General features: G+C 40.1%; 4 protein-coding genes across 9 annotated transcripts; 2 read left to right on the forward strand and 2 right to left on the reverse strand.

Annotated features, from left to right (window-relative positions):
• The first annotated feature begins 17 nt into the window (after positions 1–17).
• On the forward strand, positions 18–5,974 carry ORMDL1 (ORMDL sphingolipid biosynthesis regulator 1). 3 transcript variants are annotated; one of them, XM_061457783.1, is made up of 4 exons: positions 18–170; positions 1,197–1,394; positions 3,147–3,298; positions 4,534–5,974. In XM_061457783.1, the coding sequence occupies exons 2-4, from the start codon at positions 1,221–1,223 to the stop codon at positions 4,667–4,669; spliced, it is 462 nt and encodes a 153-aa protein (XP_061313767.1). In that variant the 5' UTR covers positions 18–170; positions 1,197–1,220; the 3' UTR covers positions 4,670–5,974. The 3 variants fall into 3 exon arrangements, with proteins under 3 accessions (XP_061313767.1, XP_061313777.1, XP_061313757.1); XM_061457793.1 differs by having other exon boundaries at positions 47–170; positions 1,201–1,394; XM_061457773.1 differs by lacking the exon at positions 18–170 and having other exon boundaries at positions 209–1,394.
• A 491-nt stretch (positions 5,975–6,465) lies between these two features.
• On the forward strand, positions 6,466–14,945 carry OSGEPL1 (O-sialoglycoprotein endopeptidase like 1). Of its 4 annotated transcripts, XM_061457731.1 has the most exons (9): positions 6,466–6,567; positions 6,851–7,077; positions 7,706–8,108; positions 8,967–9,171; positions 9,255–9,403; positions 10,197–10,327; positions 10,467–10,538; positions 11,606–11,707; positions 14,833–14,945. In XM_061457731.1, exons 2-8 carry the CDS (start codon positions 6,866–6,868, stop codon positions 11,694–11,696), a joined length of 1,263 nt encoding a protein of 420 aa, XP_061313715.1. In that variant the 5' UTR covers positions 6,466–6,567; positions 6,851–6,865; the 3' UTR covers positions 11,697–11,707; positions 14,833–14,945. The 4 variants fall into 4 exon arrangements, with proteins under 4 accessions (XP_061313715.1, XP_061313705.1, XP_061313724.1 ...); XM_061457721.1 differs by lacking the exon at positions 14,833–14,945 and having other exon boundaries at positions 11,606–11,942; XM_061457740.1 differs by lacking the exon at positions 14,833–14,945 and having other exon boundaries at positions 7,706–8,093; positions 11,606–11,942.
• ASNSD1 (asparagine synthetase domain containing 1) lies at positions 14,692–19,437 on the reverse strand. Its single transcript, XM_061457646.1, has 3 exons — positions 17,956–19,437; positions 16,160–16,341; positions 14,692–15,022 (listed from the first exon to the last, which is right to left on the reverse strand). The coding sequence occupies exons 1-3, from the start codon at positions 19,435–19,437 to the stop codon at positions 14,782–14,784; spliced, it is 1,905 nt and encodes a 634-aa protein (XP_061313630.1). The 3' UTR covers positions 14,692–14,781.
• A 20-nt stretch (positions 19,438–19,457) lies between these two features.
• On the reverse strand, positions 19,458–22,184 carry ASDURF (ASNSD1 upstream open reading frame). The gene is made up of 4 exons (XM_061457804.1): positions 22,107–22,184; positions 20,673–20,726; positions 20,076–20,151; positions 19,458–19,530 (listed from the first exon to the last, which is right to left on the reverse strand). The coding sequence occupies exons 1-4, from the start codon at positions 22,182–22,184 to the stop codon at positions 19,460–19,462; spliced, it is 279 nt and encodes a 92-aa protein (XP_061313788.1). The 3' UTR covers positions 19,458–19,459.
• Positions 22,185–22,688: the final 504 nt, after the last annotated feature.

Below are 22,688 nucleotides of genomic sequence, written 5' to 3' on the forward strand. Positions count from 1 at the left end.
AAGCACGGGTCTGGCGGGCTGGGTGAGGGGGCGGGTCCGTCTGGTTAAATTAGAAAATAGGAAAGATAGGGCAAGGTGGAAGGTAACGTGAAAGTGTGTGTGCAGGTACTTGCTCAGCGGCGGTGCTGTATCCTAGGGAGGGAGGAACAACCTCACTTCACACGTCTCAGGTAATGTGTTCCCTGTGAGTGCACGGCTTGAAAGACTTTGCGATAAGTATTGATTAAAGTCAGCACTGTCACGGTTCAGTTTCAGGTTCATCGCATCTATTTTTATAGTCCACTGTTAATATTGCAAAATACTGCTGTAATACCAGCATCTCGTGGCACTGAGCCAGCGTAAGAAACAAACTTCATACCAAAAGCAGGCTATTTTTGTTGGTTAACCAGTGCTTTGTAGATTGATTTAGAAGGAAGTAAAAAGTCTCCATCCCAGGCCCATAACAATATAAATAGTCTCACAGATCATGTGAGTATGAAATACGGAATTATTTTTTATAATTATCAGTACAGATTCTAATACAATGTTATTCACTGTAAGTTGTCTATCTCCTGGTGAGATCAGTGTTATGAAATTGTTCTTGATATCTCTGTGTATGGCTGTCACTTAGAAAACCCATTGGCTAATTTCATCCAGATTTGAAAGATGGAAATGCCTGTCTGAAAACTATCAGGTGGGGAGAGGAGGAAATCTGAAATCTGCACTCTGCTGCAAGAAAAGCATCAATCAGTTCTTGTTCTTTATAGCAGTAGGGCAGGTAGCAGGGCAGTTGATATACACAGAATTCTTCACTAGCCATTACATGAGCAGGAAAGAGGAGGAAAATTGATATGAGAGGAGGGTAAGAACTGCAGATATTGTGGATGGAGAAAATAATTTAGAGGGCAAGAGTTACAAAGCTGGATTTCATACAGGTTTGCAACTTTAGGTAACAAGAGCACAGCTTGCTATTCTTTTTGAAATGTCCCTTCTGTTGCAAGACTGTGGGGTTTATTTGTTTGGGCATTTTAAAAACAAATGGTTCCTAACAGCCCTTTTTGTTATGACTTCTCTATAAACCATACTTTGAAGATCTTGAGGTATATCTTGGCTTATGCACTGTTTTGCTGCCAGACCTGCTGATTTAAAACATCCATTATCCAATCTGAAACCTGTACATGTTAAGTACTGTCTATAACAGTAGTCTCACTCTTCAGACAGATTTGTTCTATAGGGTAAAAATGAACGTAGGCGTTGCCCACAGCGAGGTAAATCCAAACACACGGGTGATGAACAGTCGTGGAATGTGGCTGACGTATGCGCTCGGAGTTGGCCTGCTGCACATTGTCTTGCTCAGCATTCCTTTCTTTAGTGTGCCTGTCGCCTGGACTTTAACAAATGTGATTCACAACCTGGTAAGTACCCTCTCTTGTAACAGAGTTTGAGAAGTTGTTCGTGCATGCTTATTTTTAGTGGCAGGAGAAGAGAAAAATAGCCAAGTTGTATGGATAATGAAATCCCATCTCTGCTTGTCTTATCCACAAATGAGCTGGCTGGTTTGGGGAGGACAAGTGATGTATGAAAAGAGGGCCATAATCCAGCATTTTATGCTAATACAGCTTTCTGAGATTAACAGCAAAGAAGCCATAACAAAATGATAGCTTCTTCTGTATTTAGGAAGATGATCATTCACTTTAAAGGCTGAGGTGGAATAATATCCTCTTGAATCCTGTGAAAAATAAAGTGATTTTTATTCAAGCTTTTTATTTTTGTAGATAGGTTTAAAACTAATTGTAAGCATCAGTAGAGCATTGTGTACGGTATCATTGTCAGCATCAGACATGCCTGTCTTGGGAAGATGATGCTTGGCAGAGATGAATATTACTAAATATTTCCCAAATGCCTTACCGAATTCATTATAGCAAGTAGCTATAATGACAACAGGGATGAGAGCATGCACTGGCAAGTACTAGTGGAACCCTAGAAGATAAGTATAAACTGGACTTTTGCATATTTCAGCATTTAAATGGTACTTTTTGGGAAACAAATCTTTGAATGGTTTGACAAACAACAAAATCTTGGGTTTCCACTACTGGAAAACTCTTAGCTGATGTTGAAAGCATTTCTGGTGCTCCTTTCTGCAACTACCAGTGCAAAATAAAATACGAAGTAAGAATATAGATCTGTTCTAAAAGTGCCTTCTTGGTTTAGGTATTAAAAATGAGACGCTACAAACATCATTAAGCAAATTAATGAATTTGCTTAGATTAACAGTCAGGGGGGGTCCAAAAAAGAAAAAGGGAAAATGATTTCAAGTGACTTGCTCAGATTTCACTTCATTTATAAGAATTCAAAAGAAATTTTTTCTATATAAAGCTTTCTATAATATTCATTTCTGTATGTGCATAAGAAAGGACCTGAAAGAAAGAAAAGGAAGTCTTTGATATTTTCTGATAGAGACTCTTGCTTGGAGTTGATGTGCTCAGTTTGATAGAAAACAAATGTTTGTTAAATCTGGAAGCGGATAGACTCCCCTGTTTGAAATCAGTAGGCCCACACTGATCTCTTGGAACAGGGCACGCATGGTGTGTTCCCATCAGATAGAAACAATCATAAGTGAAGTCCAATGTGGTAAAGAAGAAACAGCAAAGAGATGGACAGGTGATACTCAACAGCTTGCTGGTAGTCAGCTTACAAGTGTTTGAAGCTGGTGTGGGGCTAAGAAAGCTTTAAAGTTCTTGTAATGTTGACATTATTTGTAGCTAGATTTTGCTTTGTGCAGACTCTACCTCCTAACTGACTTAACACTATGTTAGGTAAGTGGTAATACACCGCAGCAGCCCTGAGCTTGTGGCAGTACTGGTTAAAATTGTCTTCATTTCATGCAATTTTTTTTGTCATCTCATGTCGAAGACAAGGCAGTGGATTGAATGTCACACAGACTTTAATTCTGACTGTGCCACTGACTGCACAATCTGGGGCAAATCGCATCTTCTCTCTTCCCTCCTCTGTGATAATTTGTCATTACAAACCAGCAGCTTTGAGAATGCTGAGACCAGGCTGAGAATGCTTTTCCTCTCCGTTTTTACAATGCATTGAACAATGTAGAAATTACTAAAAAAAAAAAATCTAAAAGTGCCACTGTGTTCCCTTTTCATTTTCCCCAGGGAATGTATGTGTTTTTGCATGCAGTAAAGGGAACTCCTTTCGAAACACCGGATCAGGGGAAAGCTAGGCTACTAACACACTGGGAACAACTGGATTATGGAGTACAATTTACATCTTCAAGAAAATTCTTCACAATCTCTCCTATAATTCTGTGAGTTCAAAACTGTATTCTGGATTAACTGAATTATAAAAATATGATTTGAAAAGCTGCAAATGGGTTGCAGTTTACATTGTAAAAGCATTTTTTTTTTTTCCTCACTTGTTTGTGTGTTTCTACATCACAGGGGTAGGGAGCACATGTTTACAGGTTATCAACAATCTTTCTTCCTGCAGCTTTTGACACTCCAGTTCACTCCTTTGGCACATGACAGCATTTATTAGCACTTTAGTGACTTGTGAGTGCTAAGGAGTGTGGCAGCCTTCACTGAATGGGGTCCAGGATTTTGCATGTCAGTTCTGCTTTGTACAGATTGCCTTCTATTTGAATTAGTTGTGTAAATAGATGAGAAATCCTACCCTGCCTGTCTCTGTTGACAAAGGCACAGTGTGTAACACCACCTATTTAATATCCAACTTTAAAAAGTCTTTCTGTTTTTCCCTGAAGGAAGTTGTCCACTTGCATGGCGGGGAGGCAGGGGGAAGATCCTGCATCATGTTTAGGAAGTTGGTTTTGTATTTGTAATACTTGTGTGTGGTTCTCTTCGTGCACTAATAATGCATAAGTAGCTGAATCAATGTCTCCATTTTGCTGGGGAAAAAACAAAACCAAAACAATGTGGTAGCCTTATTTCTGTGACTAGTTTTTGCAAAAAGTGAGATGGAATTATTAGCTCAAAGTGTAAAGAGGTTGGTAGTGAATTTGATTTTCTGAGGCACATTTTCTTATTCTTGCAGTTGAACAGGTTGTGGACTAGCTTAAAAATAGTTCTGGAAACATCCGCCAGATCAGAATCATTTTAAAGTCATACCTATCGCAGATGTGCTCAGCATAGGAGATTTTTGCACTGAAAAATGTCAAATGTTTCCTCGCTCAGCTTGCTAGGGTAGCAGAACTGCAATGATTTTGGTGTAAGTGCTTAAAACCCATATCGTAAATGAGGCTTGTAGCTGCAGAAGTCAGATTCCAGCTTGAGGGGTGGGAGGAAGTGCTGGAGGAAGACACTGCCTGGGAGTTGCTTTTCACTGCTGTGAGAAGGGTGGGAAGAAGAGGTCCATAATTGTGCTGTAGATATTCTAGAGCCCCAGGTGAGATACTGAGTATAGAAATAGAAAGGCAATTAACCAGTAAATTAGTACTGATTACTAAAGCACTTTCTTCTACTTAACTTTGTTTGTTTTTTCAGACAAGGGTGTCATCAGCTAAGTTTGCTCCCCTTTCTACCACAGGTACTTCCTGGCGAGTTTCTACACAAAGTATGATTCAACACACTTTATTCTCAACACGACCTCCCTCCTGACCGTGCTCATCCCCAAGCTGCCACAGTTGCATGGTGTTCGAATCTTTGGCATCAATAAATACTAAGCAGAAGGTTTGACACTGACTGCCCCTGACACGGCTGCTGCTGCTCCCCAGGGGAAGGAGTCGAGTAGTCTGCTGTGCCTAGTGTCTAATTGTATTCAATGAAAGATGCTTTTACAGCTGAGATACAATTCCTACGTCCTGCAGCTTTGTCTGGGATGAAAGTTGAGTTTGCAAGAAGATGCCTTCAAACACCTACACGTGAATTGGAAACGTTTAGAAGAAAGATTTCCATGAAGAGCTGGGCAGGCCCAGCTCTAAAGTGAAATCCCAGAGACTGTATGTATGCCTGTATGATGCAAGTGACCTGTAAGGAAGTAACAGCTAGTATCAGCTGGAAGTAGAGAGCAGTGTTTTGCAAACACCCAGTCAACCATAATGCAAATGGTAACTTTATATGTAAATCCAGGATTCTCCACACACGAACTGGTGAGGCTGTAGTCTTAGGTTGAGTGAGAGTACCTTGTTTCTGCTGTGTGGATTGTAGGTGGTTGTACTTGTTCCTGCATTGTAAAGGTTTGTCTTGCAGTACGTACTGTGACAGCCAGCATAAGCTGATGGGATCAGTCATGCCTTACCTGTTCTTGTGATTATTCTTTTGTCACAGTGACCAAAAAAAGTCCTTAAATGTCAGCTCAGGGGACTTCTACATCAACTCAATAGCTCAGTTTCTGTATGCTTTTAGAAGCTGCCACTGTTGCGTTGATCTCATTTGCTTGCCAGGGTACTGACTTAAGTGGCACATTCTGAGACTCTGAAATTTCTTTCATGGTGTGAATTTTTGACTGTTTTCTGACTGGTTATTTTTCAGTAGCTGAGAGATGTGTGATGGTGGGGGAAGGGGTTGCTGCTGCTGGTGGAGGAGAGGCTGCTCCATTATAGAGCAACCAAGTTGGAACACAGAAGACAAACTCTGTGTAGGTCCTGAGTTAGAATAGAAGCCAAACTAGAAGTAGGTGAATAGGCAAATCACATGGACTAACTGTATGATTTTGCAGAAAAAGTTATAGATGATTTGCATGTCTTGGAAATGTGGGGGATGCTGTGTTGTTAGGGTATGGAGTAATCTTGTGTTTAATCAACTCTGGAATTAAGAGTGAAAGGAGGTACTTGTAGAGCGCTGAGCATTTAATTTCTCTGTCTTGGAAAAGGATGAATATTGAGATCTGCCAATCAAAACCAGCTCAGGTTTGACAGAGGGCTCTGTTTAAGACTTCATTTGCATTTGGGTTGCAGTGACAGCCAGTGAGCTGGAAAAAAGTTAAAAATAAAGCCCACAGTGGCATACTTCTGTTCTTGCAAGGATAATTTGCTGGCTGTTTACTTTCTTGATAAAGATGCTGTTAAAAAAAAAGGTGATGAGTTGGAAGTAATTCTGTGTGGTGTTTGTATGTACAGTGTTACTTGTCTAATTCGTGCATACTGACCCTGGAGAGGCAGTGCCAGCCCTTTCACAGTCCCTGTTCAGTGTGCCAGTGCCGGGGCTCTGAAGCACTGACGGAGGTTTGCCGCCACTGGGCGGTGATGACGGGCGTTGAGCGGCTCCGGGGCCCCTGCTATGGGGCGCGGCCTTGCTGTTTGGCGGCTGTAGGAGGCTCTCGACCTACGGAGCTGACACGGCCGGCCCCGCGGGGAGGTGGCAGCGCCACGGGCACCGCCCCGTGACCCGCCGGTGCACCGGAAACGTGCCGCTGGGAAGAGGGGAGGGCACGAGGTGGAGATTTATCGCGATACAAGGGTACGGCGTGGGTGCGCGGTGGAGCGGGAGGTCTGCGTTGCCCTGGCGGAACGGCGGGCCGAGCAGGGTCGCACTTTCCGCCTGTACCCGCTACCTGTGCCGTCGGCCCGCTGCGGGTGGAAATGAGCGCTTGAAGGTGGGGCAGGAAAGAGGGGCGTTGGAGGTAAAGCTGCAGAGAGCTGGGTATCGAGGACCGCGGGGCTGGGGTTAACGCTGTGGTTGGTGCCCTGCCTCAGGGCTGCAGAAGCACCGTGCACTGGAGATGTGGGCGAAGAGCTCCTCCTGAAGCATGGTTGAGATAAAGACGGTAGCGCATAACTTTTTGTGGGGTCTTAAATATCATGTACGATCATTCACGACGTGAAAAGCAGTACCACCTCTTCAGGAAAATAGAGCACATGCTTGAAAACCCTCCAGCGATAATAAACTATTCAGTTCTCTTTTAGACATAACCACCACCAATGAACAGCATTGCCAAAAGCCTTCTGAAGTCAGCTAAACACAGCCGAGCCGCGTGGTTGAGAAGCAGATCTGATCCCTCTGGAAAACGGCATCCTCGGAAGCTGGTTCTGGGAATCGAGACGAGCTGCGATGACACCGGCGCTGCCGTGGTGGACGATGCCGGCTGCGTTCTGGGGGAGGCGCTGCACTGCCAGAAGGAAGTCCATTTACAGTAAGAGCATACTTCTCTTGGGGCTTTCACCTTACTAATGATTTTGTTGTCATTCTTCCTTGTAGTATCTTCCGTATAAAAGTCTTCCCCAGATAACCCAGTAAATGAGTAGGTGTAAAGACTACCTTGGGCCAAAACACATCCTGGCAGAGATACTGCTGTGGGTAAGGAAAGAAAAGCAGTGCATTTTCAAGTTTGCTCCAGTATTTTCTTTCAAAAAGAGACTGATATAGCTTGAATCAAAGGCGAAATCATTATTACTGGTAAAACCTCCAAATGTCTCAATTTTCTAAAGGGAAAATGTATCCAATGTAGGCATTGGTGGCTAAGTACTTGGACTGACAAGTGAGGGGTTGTGAATATTGAGCAGACATTGTTTTGGAACAGTATTGAGATCCGCTTAAGATTTATGTGTGCCCCAAAAGGGCAAGTTACAGACTTTTTGATCTCCCAGAGATAACTACGCTCTCTTCAGTGCAGAGATGCCCTTGATACTAAACAAGGCAGTTGAGAATGTACTGAGGAGACAGGCAAGGTTTGTCAAGGTTTAGAGGTGTTTGAAATCTGTTTTTTTGCCATCCTGTCTGTTAAAAAATACAAATATATGGTAGTTCTTTGTTTTTACCAGAACAGGTGGAATAATTCCTGTGGTAGCACAGCAGCTTCACAGAGAAAACATTGAGCGAGTGGTAAAAGAGGCGCTTGGTACCAGTGGCGTTTCCATACCTGACCTCACCGCTGTCGCCACCACAGTCAAGCCAGGACTTGCACTGAGCCTTGGTGTGGGGCTGCAGTACAGCCTGGACTTAGTGAACAAGTACCAGAAGCCATTCATACCCATCCATCACATGGAGGCTCACGCCCTGACCGTCAGGCTGACCTGTCACCTGGAGTTTCCCTTCCTGGTGCTTTTGCTCTCCGGAGGCCACTGTCTCTTGGCAGTAGCACAGGGAGTTTCAGATTTCCTTCTGCTTGGACAGTCCATAGATATAGCACCAGGGGACATGCTGGATAAGGTAGTACTTCTTTACGTAAGCAAATCTAGCTTTTTTTTATTGCCTTTACACTAGAATATAGTAATACTTTCATCAGTGCATGCAGAGGAATACAGTGCAGTATAAGGTTTACTTAACCCTTTTTTGTTTTGTTTTTTTTTCCTATTTTGAAATGCCATACATTTAATACACAACAAGCTCTTAAAAATCTACATACAACATCAGTTGTAACATATGCAAATTGATTTTTAGCAAATAGACAACATCACCAAAACTGGTATTGGAAGCTTCATGGACACTCATTATACAAAGGATTATTATGAATTTGAGAAGATGGATAGGGGTGTTTTAAAGGATGCTGTCAGGTGGAAAGCAATACATATTAAACAATTCTTACCGGGTTTCTTGTACAGTTTGAAAAGCCTGTTTTGGCTTTCAGAATCAAAGGTTACTGGGTCTTGGGTACGATCTGTAAAACTGAGAACAAAACTGCAAGTGACCCAACAGAAGCAGAGTTGTTAAACAGTAGTTGTCTGTATTGAAAAAGAGAGTAGATCAGAGAGGGGGTTGTTGAAGGTTGAAACCAGCTTTGTTCCTGTTTATCTGGTAACACAATATGACAGTCTGGGTGTGTTTTCTATAGCATAAAAATTAGGTAATTAATGTTTCCTGCAAAGGTTGTTGACCTCATGTCTGCCCAAATTGTTCTAAAATTGCATTTCTAATTTAAAATCCAGCTGGTGTATGCCTCATCCTTATCGCACTTGGTTTGTAATTGCATGTTGATTGGGTTTTGTGGTTTTGAATTTTACTCCACAGACTACAATGCAGTGAATGCAGTTACAGGAGGAGTTGATGTAGTGCTCTGTTCCAAGTCTGTTATTATCTCCCTAGGTAGCTAGAAGACTATCCTTAAGAAAGCACCCTGAGTGCCACAGCATGGCTGGGGGGAAGGCAATAGAGCACTTGGCTCAGACTGGAAACCGGCAGCAGATCATGTTAAGACTTCCCATGCAACAGTATCGTAACTGTGACTTTTCTTTCTCTGGACTTCAGAACATTGTCAATAACACCATTACACAAAAAGAAAAAGAAGAAGGTATTTTTAAACAAAGTCAGATGTAAACTATGTTTTTGGTGATGCATACTCAGGAAAACCCATTTGATCATGCATTTCCATAGGTATTCAAGAAGGTGAGATCCTTTCCTGTGTTAAGGATATTGCTGCTGCTGTGCAGCACACAGTGGCTGTGCATATTATGCAGCGGACGTACCGAGCCATGCTGTTCTGCATGAAAAATAGCATATTGTCATCAAAAAATGCAACTTTGGTGGGTATACATGTTTTTTCCCCCTTTTTATATTTGGCTCTATAACATCATTTGAAGATGGACATGCCTTGCTGTAGTTTCTCCCTTGACAAGTGAGGAAGGTGTCAGTATGTATTGACAAAATACCAGGGTTAAAGTAATAGTCATATAAATATTCACAATAAAGTGTTTCATGGTTTGGTTTTGAGATAGATGGTAAAAGACATCTCTAATTTGACCTTTCATAATAATTTAGGCTATGTAATTTGACCTAGTCCTCTCCAGTACTTGATAGCTGTTCTAGTTATGGGTTTATTCTTTTATTCATTTTATTCATATTATTGTAGTGATAGGACAAGACGTAATGGCTTCAAACTTAGACAGGGGAAAGTTCAAGTTAGATATAAGGAGGAAGTTCTTTACTGTGAGGGTGGTGAGGCACTGGCACAGGTTGCCCAAAGAAGTGATAAATGCTCCATACCTGGCAGTGTTCAAGGCCAGGTTGGACAGAGCCTTGGGTGATGTGGTCTAGTGTGAGGTGTCCCTGCCCAAGGCAGGGGGGGTTGGAACTAGATGATGTTAAGGTCCTTTCCAACCCTGACTATTCTATGATTCTATTAGTATAGTAAAGCTCAGTTATCATACCCTTTTCTGATATGTTTTCATTTCCAAAGATATGTTTTAATCTTCAAACACGTTATTCATTGCTGCCTTCAGAACTTCATCTGATAACCTTTCTTTTAAATAGGATGTTGAGAGTGACCAATCAGTACTTTTGAGTTAATGACTTCTTTCTTTTTGCAACTGCTCTCAGGTTATATCAGGAGGAGTTGCAAGTAACGAGTATATCCGAAAAGGTCTGCGGACTTTGGCAGATATAAATGGTTTTGCTTTTCTGTGTCCTCCTCCAAGGCTGTGCACTGATAATGGTGTTATGATTGCATGGTAAGAGTTGTTTCTCTTTACATGTATTTCTTTAATGCTCTTTAAAAGCTGACAGAGGCAAGAACTTATGTTCATGGTGACTGAACAATGTATGCATATTTATGACATCGCATTTTTAGATAATTGTTTTCTTGCTTAGGAATGGCATTGAAAGGTTACGTGCAGGACTCGGTGTTTTACACAGTACTGAAGGCATCCGCTATGAACCAAAGTAAGTGACTCAATTTGTTCAACAGTCTGTTTCTTCGCTTACTATGGCCAATTAAAGTGGAAGGAGGTGCAGACTAGAAAGAGTAGCAGAGGTTGATGAGGAGTGTCTTTGCAGTGCAGGTAAGCTTTAAAAGTTACCATCACTCCCTTTTCAATGTATGAAATGCAAATGATGGTGCCTGGCATTTGTGTGTTTTGGCTCAGAAATGTCAGTTACCATTGTATCAGTTCCATGTTCTCTTCCCATTACTATTGTGGGCTGGGAAAACTGGAGCAAGTTAAGCTTTTCAGTCACTGTAGACATAAATCAACATGCTCCAAGTCAAACTCTGTATTTATAATGAGGAATCAATTAAAAAAAAAAATTAACATAGCATCTGATCATACTTTTTTTTTTTTTTTTTACTAATTATTTTGATAACTTGTTAGTTAAGGCTTGTTCTATGGATTGAAGTAGATCTAGGCTTAAGGCCAAACAAAACACTAGTATTTCAAAGTACCGGCTGGCCTTAAATTTGACTTTTTTTTTCCTCCTTTCATTTCCAGGAAAGCAGCCTCGGATCTGTTTAAAAAAAAAAAATAAAAAAATCCCTTGTTTTATAGTTTTCAAATGAAAAATTGATAAAATACTCTTCCTGAAAAATAACTCATTTTATCTATCTCAGAGAATAAAATACTAAGTTTTATTTGCTATATACATTGTTTAAGATTATAATAGAAGACACTTCTGAATGTCTAGTGTATCTTGCATTCAACAGTGAGATGCAAACTGAATTATCAACTAAAATCAGAGTCCAAAAATATCATCCCCCAAAACCAGCTTTGAAATCACAATTGTCTCTTCTCCTGAGTCTGGAATGACTACAGATGCAAACGTGTCCTTAATGTAAAGGTGTTTCTAGGTGCAGCTTCAGATTGACCATGTTAATGGTCACACAGTCTTACAGTGCAGGCAATCTGCAAAAATACTGTGATTCCCATGCTCATTGTATAAAAGTCTGTGACTGTGCACATCTGTGGGATGCAGCAATAATGTTATTTTTAGCAAGTAATTCTACTGTTTTCCAGAGCTCCCCTTGGAATTGATATTTCAAAAAGAGTTGCAGAAGATTCCATCAAGGTGCCAAGACTAAAAACGATACTACAGTTGGCATCTTAAAAAGTAGCTTGGTAAAGTAAATGCAACTATAAATTTCTCACTAAAAACTTTTTCAATGATGTTACATTTACTGACGGCACTTGGTTTACAAGTGTTGAAAATCACCTACCAGAGAAATAAATGCTGTGTGGTATCACCAAAGTGATTCCAGTTACTGTTCCATAGATGTCTAAGAGTTCTAGGGATTAACACAACTAAAAATTAAGTGTACTTTCTAATAAATATAAACTTACACAAATGAAAAAATCTCCATTGTTTACACTTTGTAACTTACTAATAAGCTTTATATATTTATAATACCTACTATATTCTAATTTAACAATGTAATATATAATTCATGTGAGGTTTGTAATTTAACAATATAATAGTTTATGTAAGGTTTGTAATTTACACTACATATTAAAAAATCGTACCTTCTACAACTGAAAAGTTACAGAAAGTCTATGTGAGAGAGCACACATTTTCAAGATCTCAGTGTGTATTAGCTGTGCCAGTACAACTGAATTTCAGCAGTACCTCATTTTCTGTTGGTCATGTCAAAAGCCTATTTTTGTTTATACAGAATAATCATTTTGGGGTATGGGATCTGTGCCTTTTTTTATAAATTGCTCAGTAAAGCTGATCACAGTGTAGGTCAGCTGTTAAGATGCAATTTCTCAGTTCTGATGTGAATGTTATTTGACCTTGCCTTTTGATAATCATAAGATTTATTCATGGCAGTGGTATTTACTGGAATAAATACTTTAAGTACCTCTTCATTAAGAGTTTCCTAATTGATAATGCATTTGTTGAAAACTGCCTTCATTTAAATACAAACAAGTAACTGGGATTTGTGGGACAGTTATGAACAGCCAGACTTACCTGATTTTTTGTATTTTTATTTTTTTTATTATTTTAGGGCAAGATGTAACAAATCAAGAACATGCATTATTTTTTCTCCAGTACTTAATTTCTGGGAGAAAAAAGCATTGGAAGTGTATGTAGTATCTACATTTTGTTATGTAGCATTTCTGGAGTGGTGTTTTCATAGGATTCAACTACAAGTAATTTACCTTTTGGTATTTTAGCTGTAGTGTTAAGTAGTTTATCTTCTTGGCACAGCAATATATCATTTAATCATACTCATAGAATAGTTAAGAGTTGGAAAGGACCTTAAGATCTAGTTCCAATCCCCTGCCATGGGCAGGGAGACCACACACTAAACCATGTCACCCAAGACTCTGTTCAACCTGGCCTTGAACACTGCCACATTTCATAGGCCCTGTCCATCAGTATGTTTATACATGTGGCTCACTGATCAGAAGTCTCACTGATTCCAAATTTTCTGAACAATGAGGAGGAAGAAACCCCTAGAAAGCTGTTTTGTGAGACAATAAATACAGATAAAATGCAATTCAGATTTCCCATGAAGGGCACAGCCTTCTGGAGATGGAGTGATTCCAGTGTGTCTCAAGCCTACCAAAACTACTATTGTTAGAACCAGAGAGCTTGATTCTAACACCACACTTTCTTGTGTGATACTGTAAATACAGTTAATGGATCACTGTTACATGTATTTCAACTAAGAGTTTACACAGCAAAAATTATTTAATTAAAATACTTAAAGCTGTTCCAAAATGCATACATGGGAACAATGCCCCAAGTAATTATGTCAAAGACTTCTTTAAATATTGAAGTGGAGATGTCTTGTATCAAGGATTTAGAAATGCTGTCATACCAATTTCCTGGCCTATCTCATTACGTCAAAGGAAACAGATCACACAGTTGTCTGAAAAATCTACTCAATGAGATAGATTTGTACAACTGTAATGGAATCAGATCTAATATGAATCAATAATGTAGTGCTAAGAGAGGCCTCCATTTGGTCTTTATTATAGGCATAAAACATAAGAAAAAAGAAATGGGGTTGGGTTCCTTCTTTGCTGAAGGAAGAGGTTGGCTAAAATAATGCAGCTCTTGTTATCTTTAGAGGGAGCTTACAAGTACAGTGGACTTTTGAAAAATCTGACCCATCACTTCAATACCACAGTGGAAAATGAGCTCTTTTGGAAATGTGTTCATCTACGGCATTTCCTGTCATCTTACAATTTTGCATGAGATCCAATGATCTGTATGTTTTACAAGTAATGATCCCAGCCTTTTTTTTTTCTGGTATTTTTCTTTTCTCTATTTGATTGGACAAACACAAAAACTAGAACTGTAAGGTAGCATGTTGAGTACTAAACTCCAAACTTACAAAAAACACTGGACAGCTCATATCCAGTCTTTCTTATGTGAACTTTGCAATCCTTCCATACACATTTAGGAAGACAAGCTAACTCATGCTTTTCTTCAGAGGAAGCCCATTCATATATTGACTGAAGTACACAATGGATGCTTTGCAACTTCAGAAGTAAAAGTAGCCAAGCTAAAGTTAAAAGAAGAGGTAGCAAGCTAGGGAGCCAAGGAGGGACAAAGAACAGTTTGGAGGGAACTTCCCAGTTTCTCCAGGAGCAGAGGGAGCCCTGTGCTGTGGACCACCAACCAAGGCAGCCCTGCAGAACTGGCCAAGGACTGCAAAGCTGCACAGGATGCCCCAAAGCACCCAGGGGGTGTGTGGCCAAGCATGATGCTTAAGCGCAGATCTCCTAAGAGGCAACAAGGCTTAAGACACTCAGCTCTTTTTGGCTCTCGCATCTCAGGCCAGCTCCTTACTGCACATTCCCTTCTAAAATCACAGCCTAAACCCTCTCCTAAAGCACAGCTGCAGGACCAGCCCTGTTATACAACAGAAGACGTCCTTTACTGAATTCAGTATACATGACAGCCCAGACAGATCCATGATTTTTGCACCACTGACATCAAGTTAGGAAGGGTGGGAAAGCCAGCCTCTGGCTATCCTCTCTTCCCCTCCATGAATGCGTTCATAATAAGTTTCTAGTACAAGTTCACATCTATGTGCATTCCTTTGATGCTTAATAATAATGCCTTAGTACATAAAAAAATAGACCAAACATTTTAAGAAACCTCCAAAAGATTTACTGAAATTGTATACAGAATAAATGCAGCATCTCAAGATGTAGCTTTATAGTTCATCTACTGAAAATTACTTCAGTCTGCTGCATGTGTCAGATGCTTTCTCACTGTTGCTTTCTAGCTTTGCAATCCGAGATCCAAACTGTACAGCTCTTTTTGGCAAAATGGTTGAGGCTGTGAGGCCAAACTCCTTGGCTGCAAGACGAAGAAGCAACTTCTCACCAATTCCTCGAGGTAAAGTCAAGTCAGCTTTTTCCCAGATGGGCAGAGAACTGAGGAATGAAACAACATCTTCATCAAGAAAAGGAAACCTGAAGGAAAGACAGACATATTTAAAAGGTCTTTCCCCATGTATAACAGTTTTTTTTCCCCTTTACCACATGCAGAGACTTCAGAATCTGTGTCAATTCTTAACTATAGATGTACCATTAATGTTAGTGTCCCAGTAATGAAGCACATCTTTGAAACAGTTACACTGTCTTGGAGAAAGCAAACGTAATATATATCATGTTTAAATTCAGAAGTCTGGAAGTTTTCAAAAGTGAAGCAAAGAAAAGAGTAAAAACAAGCATCAGAAATACTGGGTTTATACAAAATGAAAACTATGGAGAAAATCAGAAAAAACAATGGCAGAGCAAGACAAATATAAATGTAACACTTCAAGGTCATTTCTAAGTATTACCATATATTGTAGGAAGCTAGACTGTAACTTTGACACAAAAATATTTACACAACAAATTCTGACAACATCCTGAATTCCAGGCATTCAGATCTAACCACATGCATGATTAACAGCACTGCCTGTTCTCCACTCCAAGGGGTTTGGTTTTTCTAAACTGAAAACATGCAACCAAGAACAGATTTGGCAAAACACCAGCAGAAAGATCACGCAAAAAGACCTTTCATGCACTGAGTGGCCTATGCTACTGGACTACACCTAAGGAATTTTTTTCAAGTAGCAAGTGGTAACATGACGGAAGTAACCACAAAAAAAATGCTGCTTTAACTATTCTGACTTAGCAACCAGGAAATACAATAGATACTGATGATGCCTTTACTACATGGACAGGAATATGTGGCTTCCACATTATGTTGTCAGTCTCCAGAGTCTCAGAGTCCCCAGATGACCATTTCAGGGCACTTCAAAGGTGTGCAGAAAGACTGTTCCAGCTAAAATAATCAACTTCATTTTGCCTATTTCAGCATGTGTTGGTGCTTTTTAAAAGCTCTAGATGGAAACCCACATTGCTGCATTTCCTTAGGTAACTTTTCTATAGTACTAGAGACCACTTCTTCTAAACAACAAACACCCACAACACATCAACAAAACTGCAACAAAATTTGAGACAACAAAATGTAGAGAATTTTCAATTAAGCTCTCTGTTGCTAGTGTTAAAGCAGAATCTAACCAGCAAAACCAGTTTTGCTTTAAGTTACAACAGTAATACCTGGCTTCTTTTCCATGGTCACCAATAATTCTATCATCTCTACCAAGATTTCTGGAAGAAATGCGATCTAACTCCATTTCAAGTTCTTCATTCAGACCCTTGAAGCCATATTTTTTGAAGCAAACACGGTGTCGAGAATAGCCAGCAAGCTGTTCATCTGCTCCAATGCCTGTAAGCACAACCTAAGTAACCAGAATAAAATAAATATTTCTTAGTAGCTATGCAAGTAAATAATATGTAACATCTTAAATGTTTAACTGCATCTTAAGGAGAGTCACTTCAATATACATCATCTAAATATCACCTATCCTGATGGGATGTGCCTTACACATTTACAGAGCCTGAAAAAGTTCCAAAGTCACTGGAACTTGAAATAGGTTTACAATCAGGCCTAGAAGTACACAAACATATTTCTACTGATACAAGGAAAAACCCACAAAATAATGTTCTATCCATCACAAATTCACCAGTTATCTTTGAAGAACGTCTTCGTTAGTTTCTATTACAATGAAGAGCATTTGCTAAACACCAGCCTTTATAAAAAAAATGGTGCTGAAGATTATGTAGTATATCATATGTTCTAAATAGTTACACCCAGATTACTAATTTACAATACTGGGTTAGTAACTGCATCACACAATGTAAAAATGTCTTATAATCGTTGTCTACTCAGCAAGTACATAAAATGTTATGAAGGGAAAAAACACTACTATAGCTGATCCACTGCTATGCTTTCAACAGCACTTAACTATAACAGTGAATGTCAAGTGTGTTTTACTCATCTGACACCAGCCAGTGGTCAACTGCTTTTTTACCTGTACGTAGCAGTAGGTACCCGATGGGGAAAATGACATCTTCACTTCATGTTTTATTAACTCATGACCTATTTCAACACATCCTGAACCTAAGATGAATTTGTATGTTTTGCAAACCTGAGATGAACACATCCTGAAGTAGATCCGTGAACTAAATCAGCTGTGTTCTGTAGCAGTTTTTAAGCTAACTACTGCATTTCTTGGGGGACTTACTGCTGTTGGTTGGGGTTTTTTTGTGGTTTTAGAATCTAGCAATTAGTAGGAAAGTAACAGGAGTCTCAGCAGTGGACTGCAAATTCCTGAAATTAATCACTTTATTCTTCATCCCTATGCAAGCATCAGGAAATTAGGAGGTGAGAAACAGGAGTCAAATTCCAAATAAAATCATTTAGTAGCTAAAGAGATTTTACTTAATACTAAACACATGAAAACAAGTTACAAAAGGGAAAGAGCTACTTTTTTGTAGTTCTGCCATTCGATCAGACACTAATTACAAACACTTCCAAACAGTCATCTTTTCTGCCACTACTCTTTGCTATTTTGTCACATAAATAGCATGCCTAAAGAAGGTAATGATTTTACAAGGGCTGGAATGCTGGCACAAAACACAATTATTTAATAATTCATTAACATATAACTGAATTTGTTAAGCTGCTCAATTTGGACTGAACAACTCTTACTCACTACTGGGGCTGAAACACCAAAGATGACAGATGATGGTTATTATTTTTTCCTAATCACACTGCTGCTTATTCAAGCTCAATTAAAAGCCATTCATATTACATCATAAAATAACTGAATGTAGTTTTTAACTCCAGAATTACACAAAGATTGTCATTATTGAACTATTGTACATTATGCCACTGAATTTCAGAAGCCTTATGAATATTAAAGACCCTTGCTGATTTCTGAAACAACAGAACTAGTTTTACATTCACAGGTCAAGCACAAGGCAGAAAATAACAACAAAAAAATCAGTACCTTTGCAGGACTTCTATATGGTTTCAGCTCTCCTTGGTTACTAATAAAACCCTCCCCTCTGGAAGCAAACCAAATTGCACAGCCAATGCTGTCATCCAAGACTGTATTCAGTGGATAAATTAAGTGATTAATGCGTTGTTGTCGCATTTTTTTCAGCTCTTCTGGTGTAACATTGATCTCCACAAAGTTCCAGGTTCTTGAAGGGTTAATGGCCTCTAATTCTTTCAGTCCTGCCCTACCAGTGATTCTGTCAGGAACATCAAAACAAGAGAAACAAGCACAAGTTTTAGCATCAAGGTCTTGACGACTCTCTTGAGGACACGGCAGATCAAGCTGTACCTCCCCGTTGGTATGGTTTTTAGAGGTACCCCTTTGCTTAGCTTGTTCTTTCAGCATGAAAGCTACATTGAGAAGATCTATTGGTTCCTCCAAAGGTACATGTTTATCAGCAAGGGCTGCAATAACCATGGAATCAATGCCACCAGAAAAGAGCACTGCAATATGTGCTTTTCTGTTAGACATGCTTGGAACTTCTCTTGTTTCCTGATCTTCAGCTCTAACGAGAGATAAAACCCGTCTCTTTACTGCTTCATTTAAAACATCAATAAACTGACAAATTAACTTTTTCTTGTGCTCCTCTGCAAGAAATCCTTGAAGGGTTTCTACAGAAACCGTATGAGTAATGTTGCTAGCATTAGTGCCTGGACATTGACCTGAAGCTTCAGAAATTGTTTTATTTAAGGGGATAACTGGTGCTCTGAGACACAGTTTTGATTCATTCATCACAACACGCATGTGGTTTGGTAAGTCTTTTGAAACTTGGTCCAGAACATTAATGAGTATTTCTTCTACTGCTTTCTCTGTGCAGCTGTACTTCCATGGAAACAATGTTAAAGACCAAGATTTAGTTGCTGTGCAAGCTTTGAGATCGATTTTGAAAATTCCAGATGCTGGGACTTCTTGCCATTGGTGACCTGATTCAGAATAAGCACTTACAGATGTAAGACAGAAAGCACTGTTGACCTCATTACTGCATTGCCAAAGCAAACTACGGCGACCAAAATAATCTCTACCAAACCATAAAGTGTGTCTAGATGCTTGATAATAAATAAAAGACCATGGGCCCCGAACTGATGAAAATAGTGATAACATGTCCTCTTCACTACTGCATAATGCAAGATGATGAAACATAACTTCAGTATCATTCTCTAGATCTCCTACATGCACTCCATCAAAAATTTCTCCATTCCAAAGAAAAATACTGCTATTGGCATTTTGCAGAGGCTGAGGAGTCACCAGTCCTCTTAAGTGAAGTACGTGGCCAGAAAACAGGCACTCGTAAGGGAGATCAGGCAGAGTTTTTATCAACTGCTGGCTACTATCTGGTCCTCTTCTTCTAAGATGGCACAGTATGTCTTCGTTAAAGAAACCATGAATAGCATGCTGTCTACACAAGGTAACAACGCAACAAATACCACACATGATGGCTTTGAATTCAGATGAACTATTTCTTGATTTTAGTCTTTTCTGAATTTTCCATCTCCTGATGTGCCTTCTTTAATTCATCTAATGTATCTGTGTAAGAAATACATGAATAATCAGTTTCATAAAGTAGTGAGTTGACAGGGGAAGAAAATTAAAGTAGAAATTGTGCATTCCAGAAAACAAATTCATACATCTAAAGTTACACATTTCTAACATTTGTTCAACCATCAATTCTCTTTATCATCCATCTACTATCTTCATAATTTCACAGATCCTTTCTTTCAAATACCTGAAGATTTCTAACTTAACCTCCAGTTAAACTAATGTTATTTTCTTCCTACTCATCCCATGCAATTTTTAGGCTTTTTTATTTTTATTTAAGGGACAAGCCAGTATACAGCTTCCCAAAGGGCACTGACAATAGCAGCTCCTCTGTGGGACAGACATTCTCCCTCTTCCTACATAACACTTTCACATTTATCCAATCCAGAAAAACAAGCCTGTCTTAAGTCTACTTTGTATTTGATACACAGTTGCCACCTTTTCATTTTAACACACTTTTGCAATCATTAACAGCTATAAATACAGCTTTTAAATAGTTAACTATTTGAACAATGTTTAGACTGCAAACTTACTTTTGCACTGAGATAGCGTTTCTGTTCGGTCTACGAGGAAGAATATGTTGCTATTGGGTTGCTGCTTATAAACTTTCTGTAAAACAAAACCAACACTGCATAGATCAGAGCAAGAAACTCTGGCAACCATCCTGCAAGAGAAACTGATGCAGATCCACTTATATACCCCTTTATTTTTATTCCAGAAGGACAATTTCTGCCCTGAGAACACCAGCGTTCTAATGTTATATCATCAAAAACATTTCATGAACAACCCATGCCTTGTCTGCATTTTGCTTTTTCTCATACATGAGGGCTACCATTCTATTTTAAAACACATGCACATGAGAAGTAAAAATACTTCATGAAGTCTTCTGATCAACTCAAACATCTTAATTAAAGAACTCAGATAAGAGAGGCAAAAAATCCAACAACATACTGTGTTATGGTACAAGTGAAGGACAAATTATTCTGACAACATCAGCCCACATCTGCATTAAAACCTGTGTTAAAACAAATTAAAGACAGTGTGCTCCAATTCTGTTTCCCCTCTTGTCTCTATATTTATTTCTCTGATGCTAAAATGAAACAGTCAGAAGCAAATTTGTAAATACTTACCCGATTCTTCTTCAAATTTGACAGCTCATCAACTACAACCTTCTGCTCTTTAATCTGAAGGGCAAAAGATGCACTTCAATTATTAAAAGTAAATCACTGTATTATAATCCTGCTGGTGAACACGCTTACTGATTTCTTTTAAGACGGCTACATGCATATATAGTTGCTGTTCTCCAAATGGACCACTGAAGACAAAGTAGAAGTAGATACAAAAAGCGTAGAAACAGGTTATCTTGCAGGGATTAATATTTCTCCTACCCTCAAAAGCAATCACTATTGAGAAGCCAGAGTACCTCTAGCTATTTATAATCAGAGATCACATTTTCCCCCCAGAAGTAAAGAAAACATGCAAACAACTAATTAAACATCAAATAATTTTAACCCAAAATTTTGCATAAAATCTACAATACGCTCTATAATCACAGGTATCCTCCAGATTCAAAATGAAACCAGCAAACAGTCAAAACTCTTAAAATGTTATTAATAGCAACAGAAGCCCTTGCTTCTGGAGTTTTGCACGAACTTCCCTTAGAAGGATTTACCACTCTGTTCAACTGCACTGGCAGAGGTGGCAGGTATTCCCATTTTCTTTTACAATAACAGCTGTGAAAGGTAAAGAGCAATCAGGAGGACTGTCATGAAAGCCATAAAAATTACAGGATCTTGTTGGAGGGCACTTAATGCCTTTCTTTTTCGCCATAAACAAGCAACATGTTTTAATTTGTTCTTCGTGTCTCCTGGAAAGGGTGCAACGCAGAAAGTTGCTAGGTTAGCCAAACTGACCACGGCATACAGAAAAGACAAATTTTCCAGCAGCTATATCAGTATCTTGTAATGCCAACAGACAGTGTCATCTTTTGCTACAGGCTAAACCAGCCACTTAAGCATAGCAGGAATGACAACATGCCGTAGCTTTATAGCCTCCCAGGCAATCAAAACTATCATTGACTTTATACAACAAAGCAGTTCCATAGGACTTGACAGATTTCATACTAAACAAACCTATTGGTATCACGGGAGAAATAGAGCAGATTTATGAGGAGTGCCACCCTCTGTAACTGAAAACCCTTGGCACTTTTTGAGTAGATACAACTGCAAAAAAAAGCCTCATTGACATCTCAAGCTCTACTTGGAGCGGTAATAAACAAAAAATCTCCAAACCTCACCAGAAAGCCAACAGCGACGCCGACAAGAACAAATGAGCCCTACAATGAAAACTCAGTGCCACAAGACCCCAGATTCCTCACAGCACTCGCCCTCATTTCACTGATCACGCCTGAAGTTACAGGCTTCACTGGACCGCCGCTCCCTCCTCTCTCCCCCGCGGCAGCACAGCCCTGGACGTGCCTTAACACCGACAGCACCGCGGGGAGGACGAGGGGCCACGGCCTACAGGCGCCGATGTTAGCCGTGGCTCAACCCGTCCCGGCTCACCTTTCGATTCAGCTCCTCCTTGCGACGCAACCGTGCACCCTCATCCCTCTCCTCATCCCGCAGCTCACGGCCCGCCATACCCCTCACATACACAGAGCATCTCCGGAACCACCCACCACCCACAGAGCATGCGCAGACAGTGGCGCGCATGCGTACGGCCGTCCCAAGCGGAGAGCCAGTCAGTGGGCGCCACTCAGCACGCATGCGCTGGCGGGGCGGGGTAGTCGCACCCGTTGGTGGTTTGGCGGTAAGGCGTGAGGGGGTGCTCTCTTGTCGGCTCAGGGCTGGTGTCCGCGTGGTGGTAGCTGCCGAGCTGGCCCCATCAAAGGGTTCTTGGGAAGCCCAACGCGCACAACAAGCTGTCGCGTAGCCTGTGAGGGGGCCTTGGCAAGGCCAAGGTGAAAAAGCTGTTGGGAATGAGGGCTGGAGTTTGGGCCTTGTAGGGCGTGATGGGGAAAAATGTAAAGGAAAAAGGAAGGGTTTTACTTTGGAGCTGCTTGGTGTGGGGGAGACAATGGACTAGAGTCAGCTTGTTCTGAAATAGGTCTAAGCAGTATCCTTAGTGGTAATCTGGAGGAGATA

This window comes from Pezoporus flaviventris, unplaced genomic scaffold (genome assembly GCF_033815535.1).
Source record: "Pezoporus flaviventris isolate CSIRO_AGI_PZ_B2104156 unplaced genomic scaffold, CSIRO_AGI_Pfla_v1 ptg000001l, whole genome shotgun sequence".
In the NCBI taxonomy this organism is placed as follows: Eukaryota; Metazoa; Chordata; class Aves; order Psittaciformes; family Psittacidae; genus Pezoporus; species Pezoporus flaviventris.

Excerpts from the sequence above, each read along its gene's own strand:
- ORMDL1 (XM_061457773.1), top strand. The coding sequence starts at position 1,158 with ATGTTAAGTACTGTCTATAACAGTAGTCTCACTCTTCAGACAGATTTG. Across the intron at positions 1,395-3,146 it reads CAAATGTGATTCACAACCTG|GGAATGTATGTGTTTTTGCA; the intron begins GTAAGTACCCTC and ends CATTTTCCCCAG. Across the intron at positions 3,299-4,533 it reads ACAATCTCTCCTATAATTCT|GTACTTCCTGGCGAGTTTCT; the intron begins GTGAGTTCAAAA and ends TTTCTACCACAG.
- OSGEPL1 (XM_061457731.1), top strand. The coding sequence starts at position 6,866 with ATGAACAGCATTGCCAAAAGCCTTCTGAAGTCAGCTAAACACAGCCGA. Across the intron at positions 7,078-7,705 it reads CAGAAGGAAGTCCATTTACA|AACAGGTGGAATAATTCCTG; the intron begins GTAAGAGCATAC and ends TGTTTTTACCAG. Across the intron at positions 8,109-8,966 it reads ATAAGGTAGTACTTCTTTAC|GTAGCTAGAAGACTATCCTT; the intron begins GTAAGCAAATCT and ends TTATCTCCCTAG.
- ASNSD1 (XM_061457646.1), bottom strand. The coding sequence starts at position 19,437 with ATGTGTGGTATTTGTTGCGTTGTTACCTTGTGTAGACAGCATGCTATT. Across the intron at positions 16,342-17,955 it reads CATATAGAAGTCCTGCAAAG|GTTGTGCTTACAGGCATTGG; the intron begins GTACTGATTTTT and ends CTGGTTACTTAG. Across the intron at positions 15,023-16,159 it reads GACCATGGAAAAGAAGCCAG|GTTTCCTTTTCTTGATGAAG; the intron begins GTATTACTGTTG and ends TCTTTCCTTCAG.
- ASDURF (XM_061457804.1), bottom strand. The coding sequence starts at position 22,184 with ATGGCGGGCCGTGAGCTGCGGGATGAGGAGAGGGATGAGGGTGCACGG. Across the intron at positions 20,727-22,106 it reads AGGAGGAGCTGAATCGAAAG|ATTAAAGAGCAGAAGGTTGT; the intron begins GTGAGCCGGGAC and ends TTTGCCCTTCAG. Across the intron at positions 19,531-20,075 it reads AACGCTATCTCAGTGCAAAA|ATACATTAGATGAATTAAAG; the intron begins GTAAGTTTGCAG and ends TTTCTTACACAG.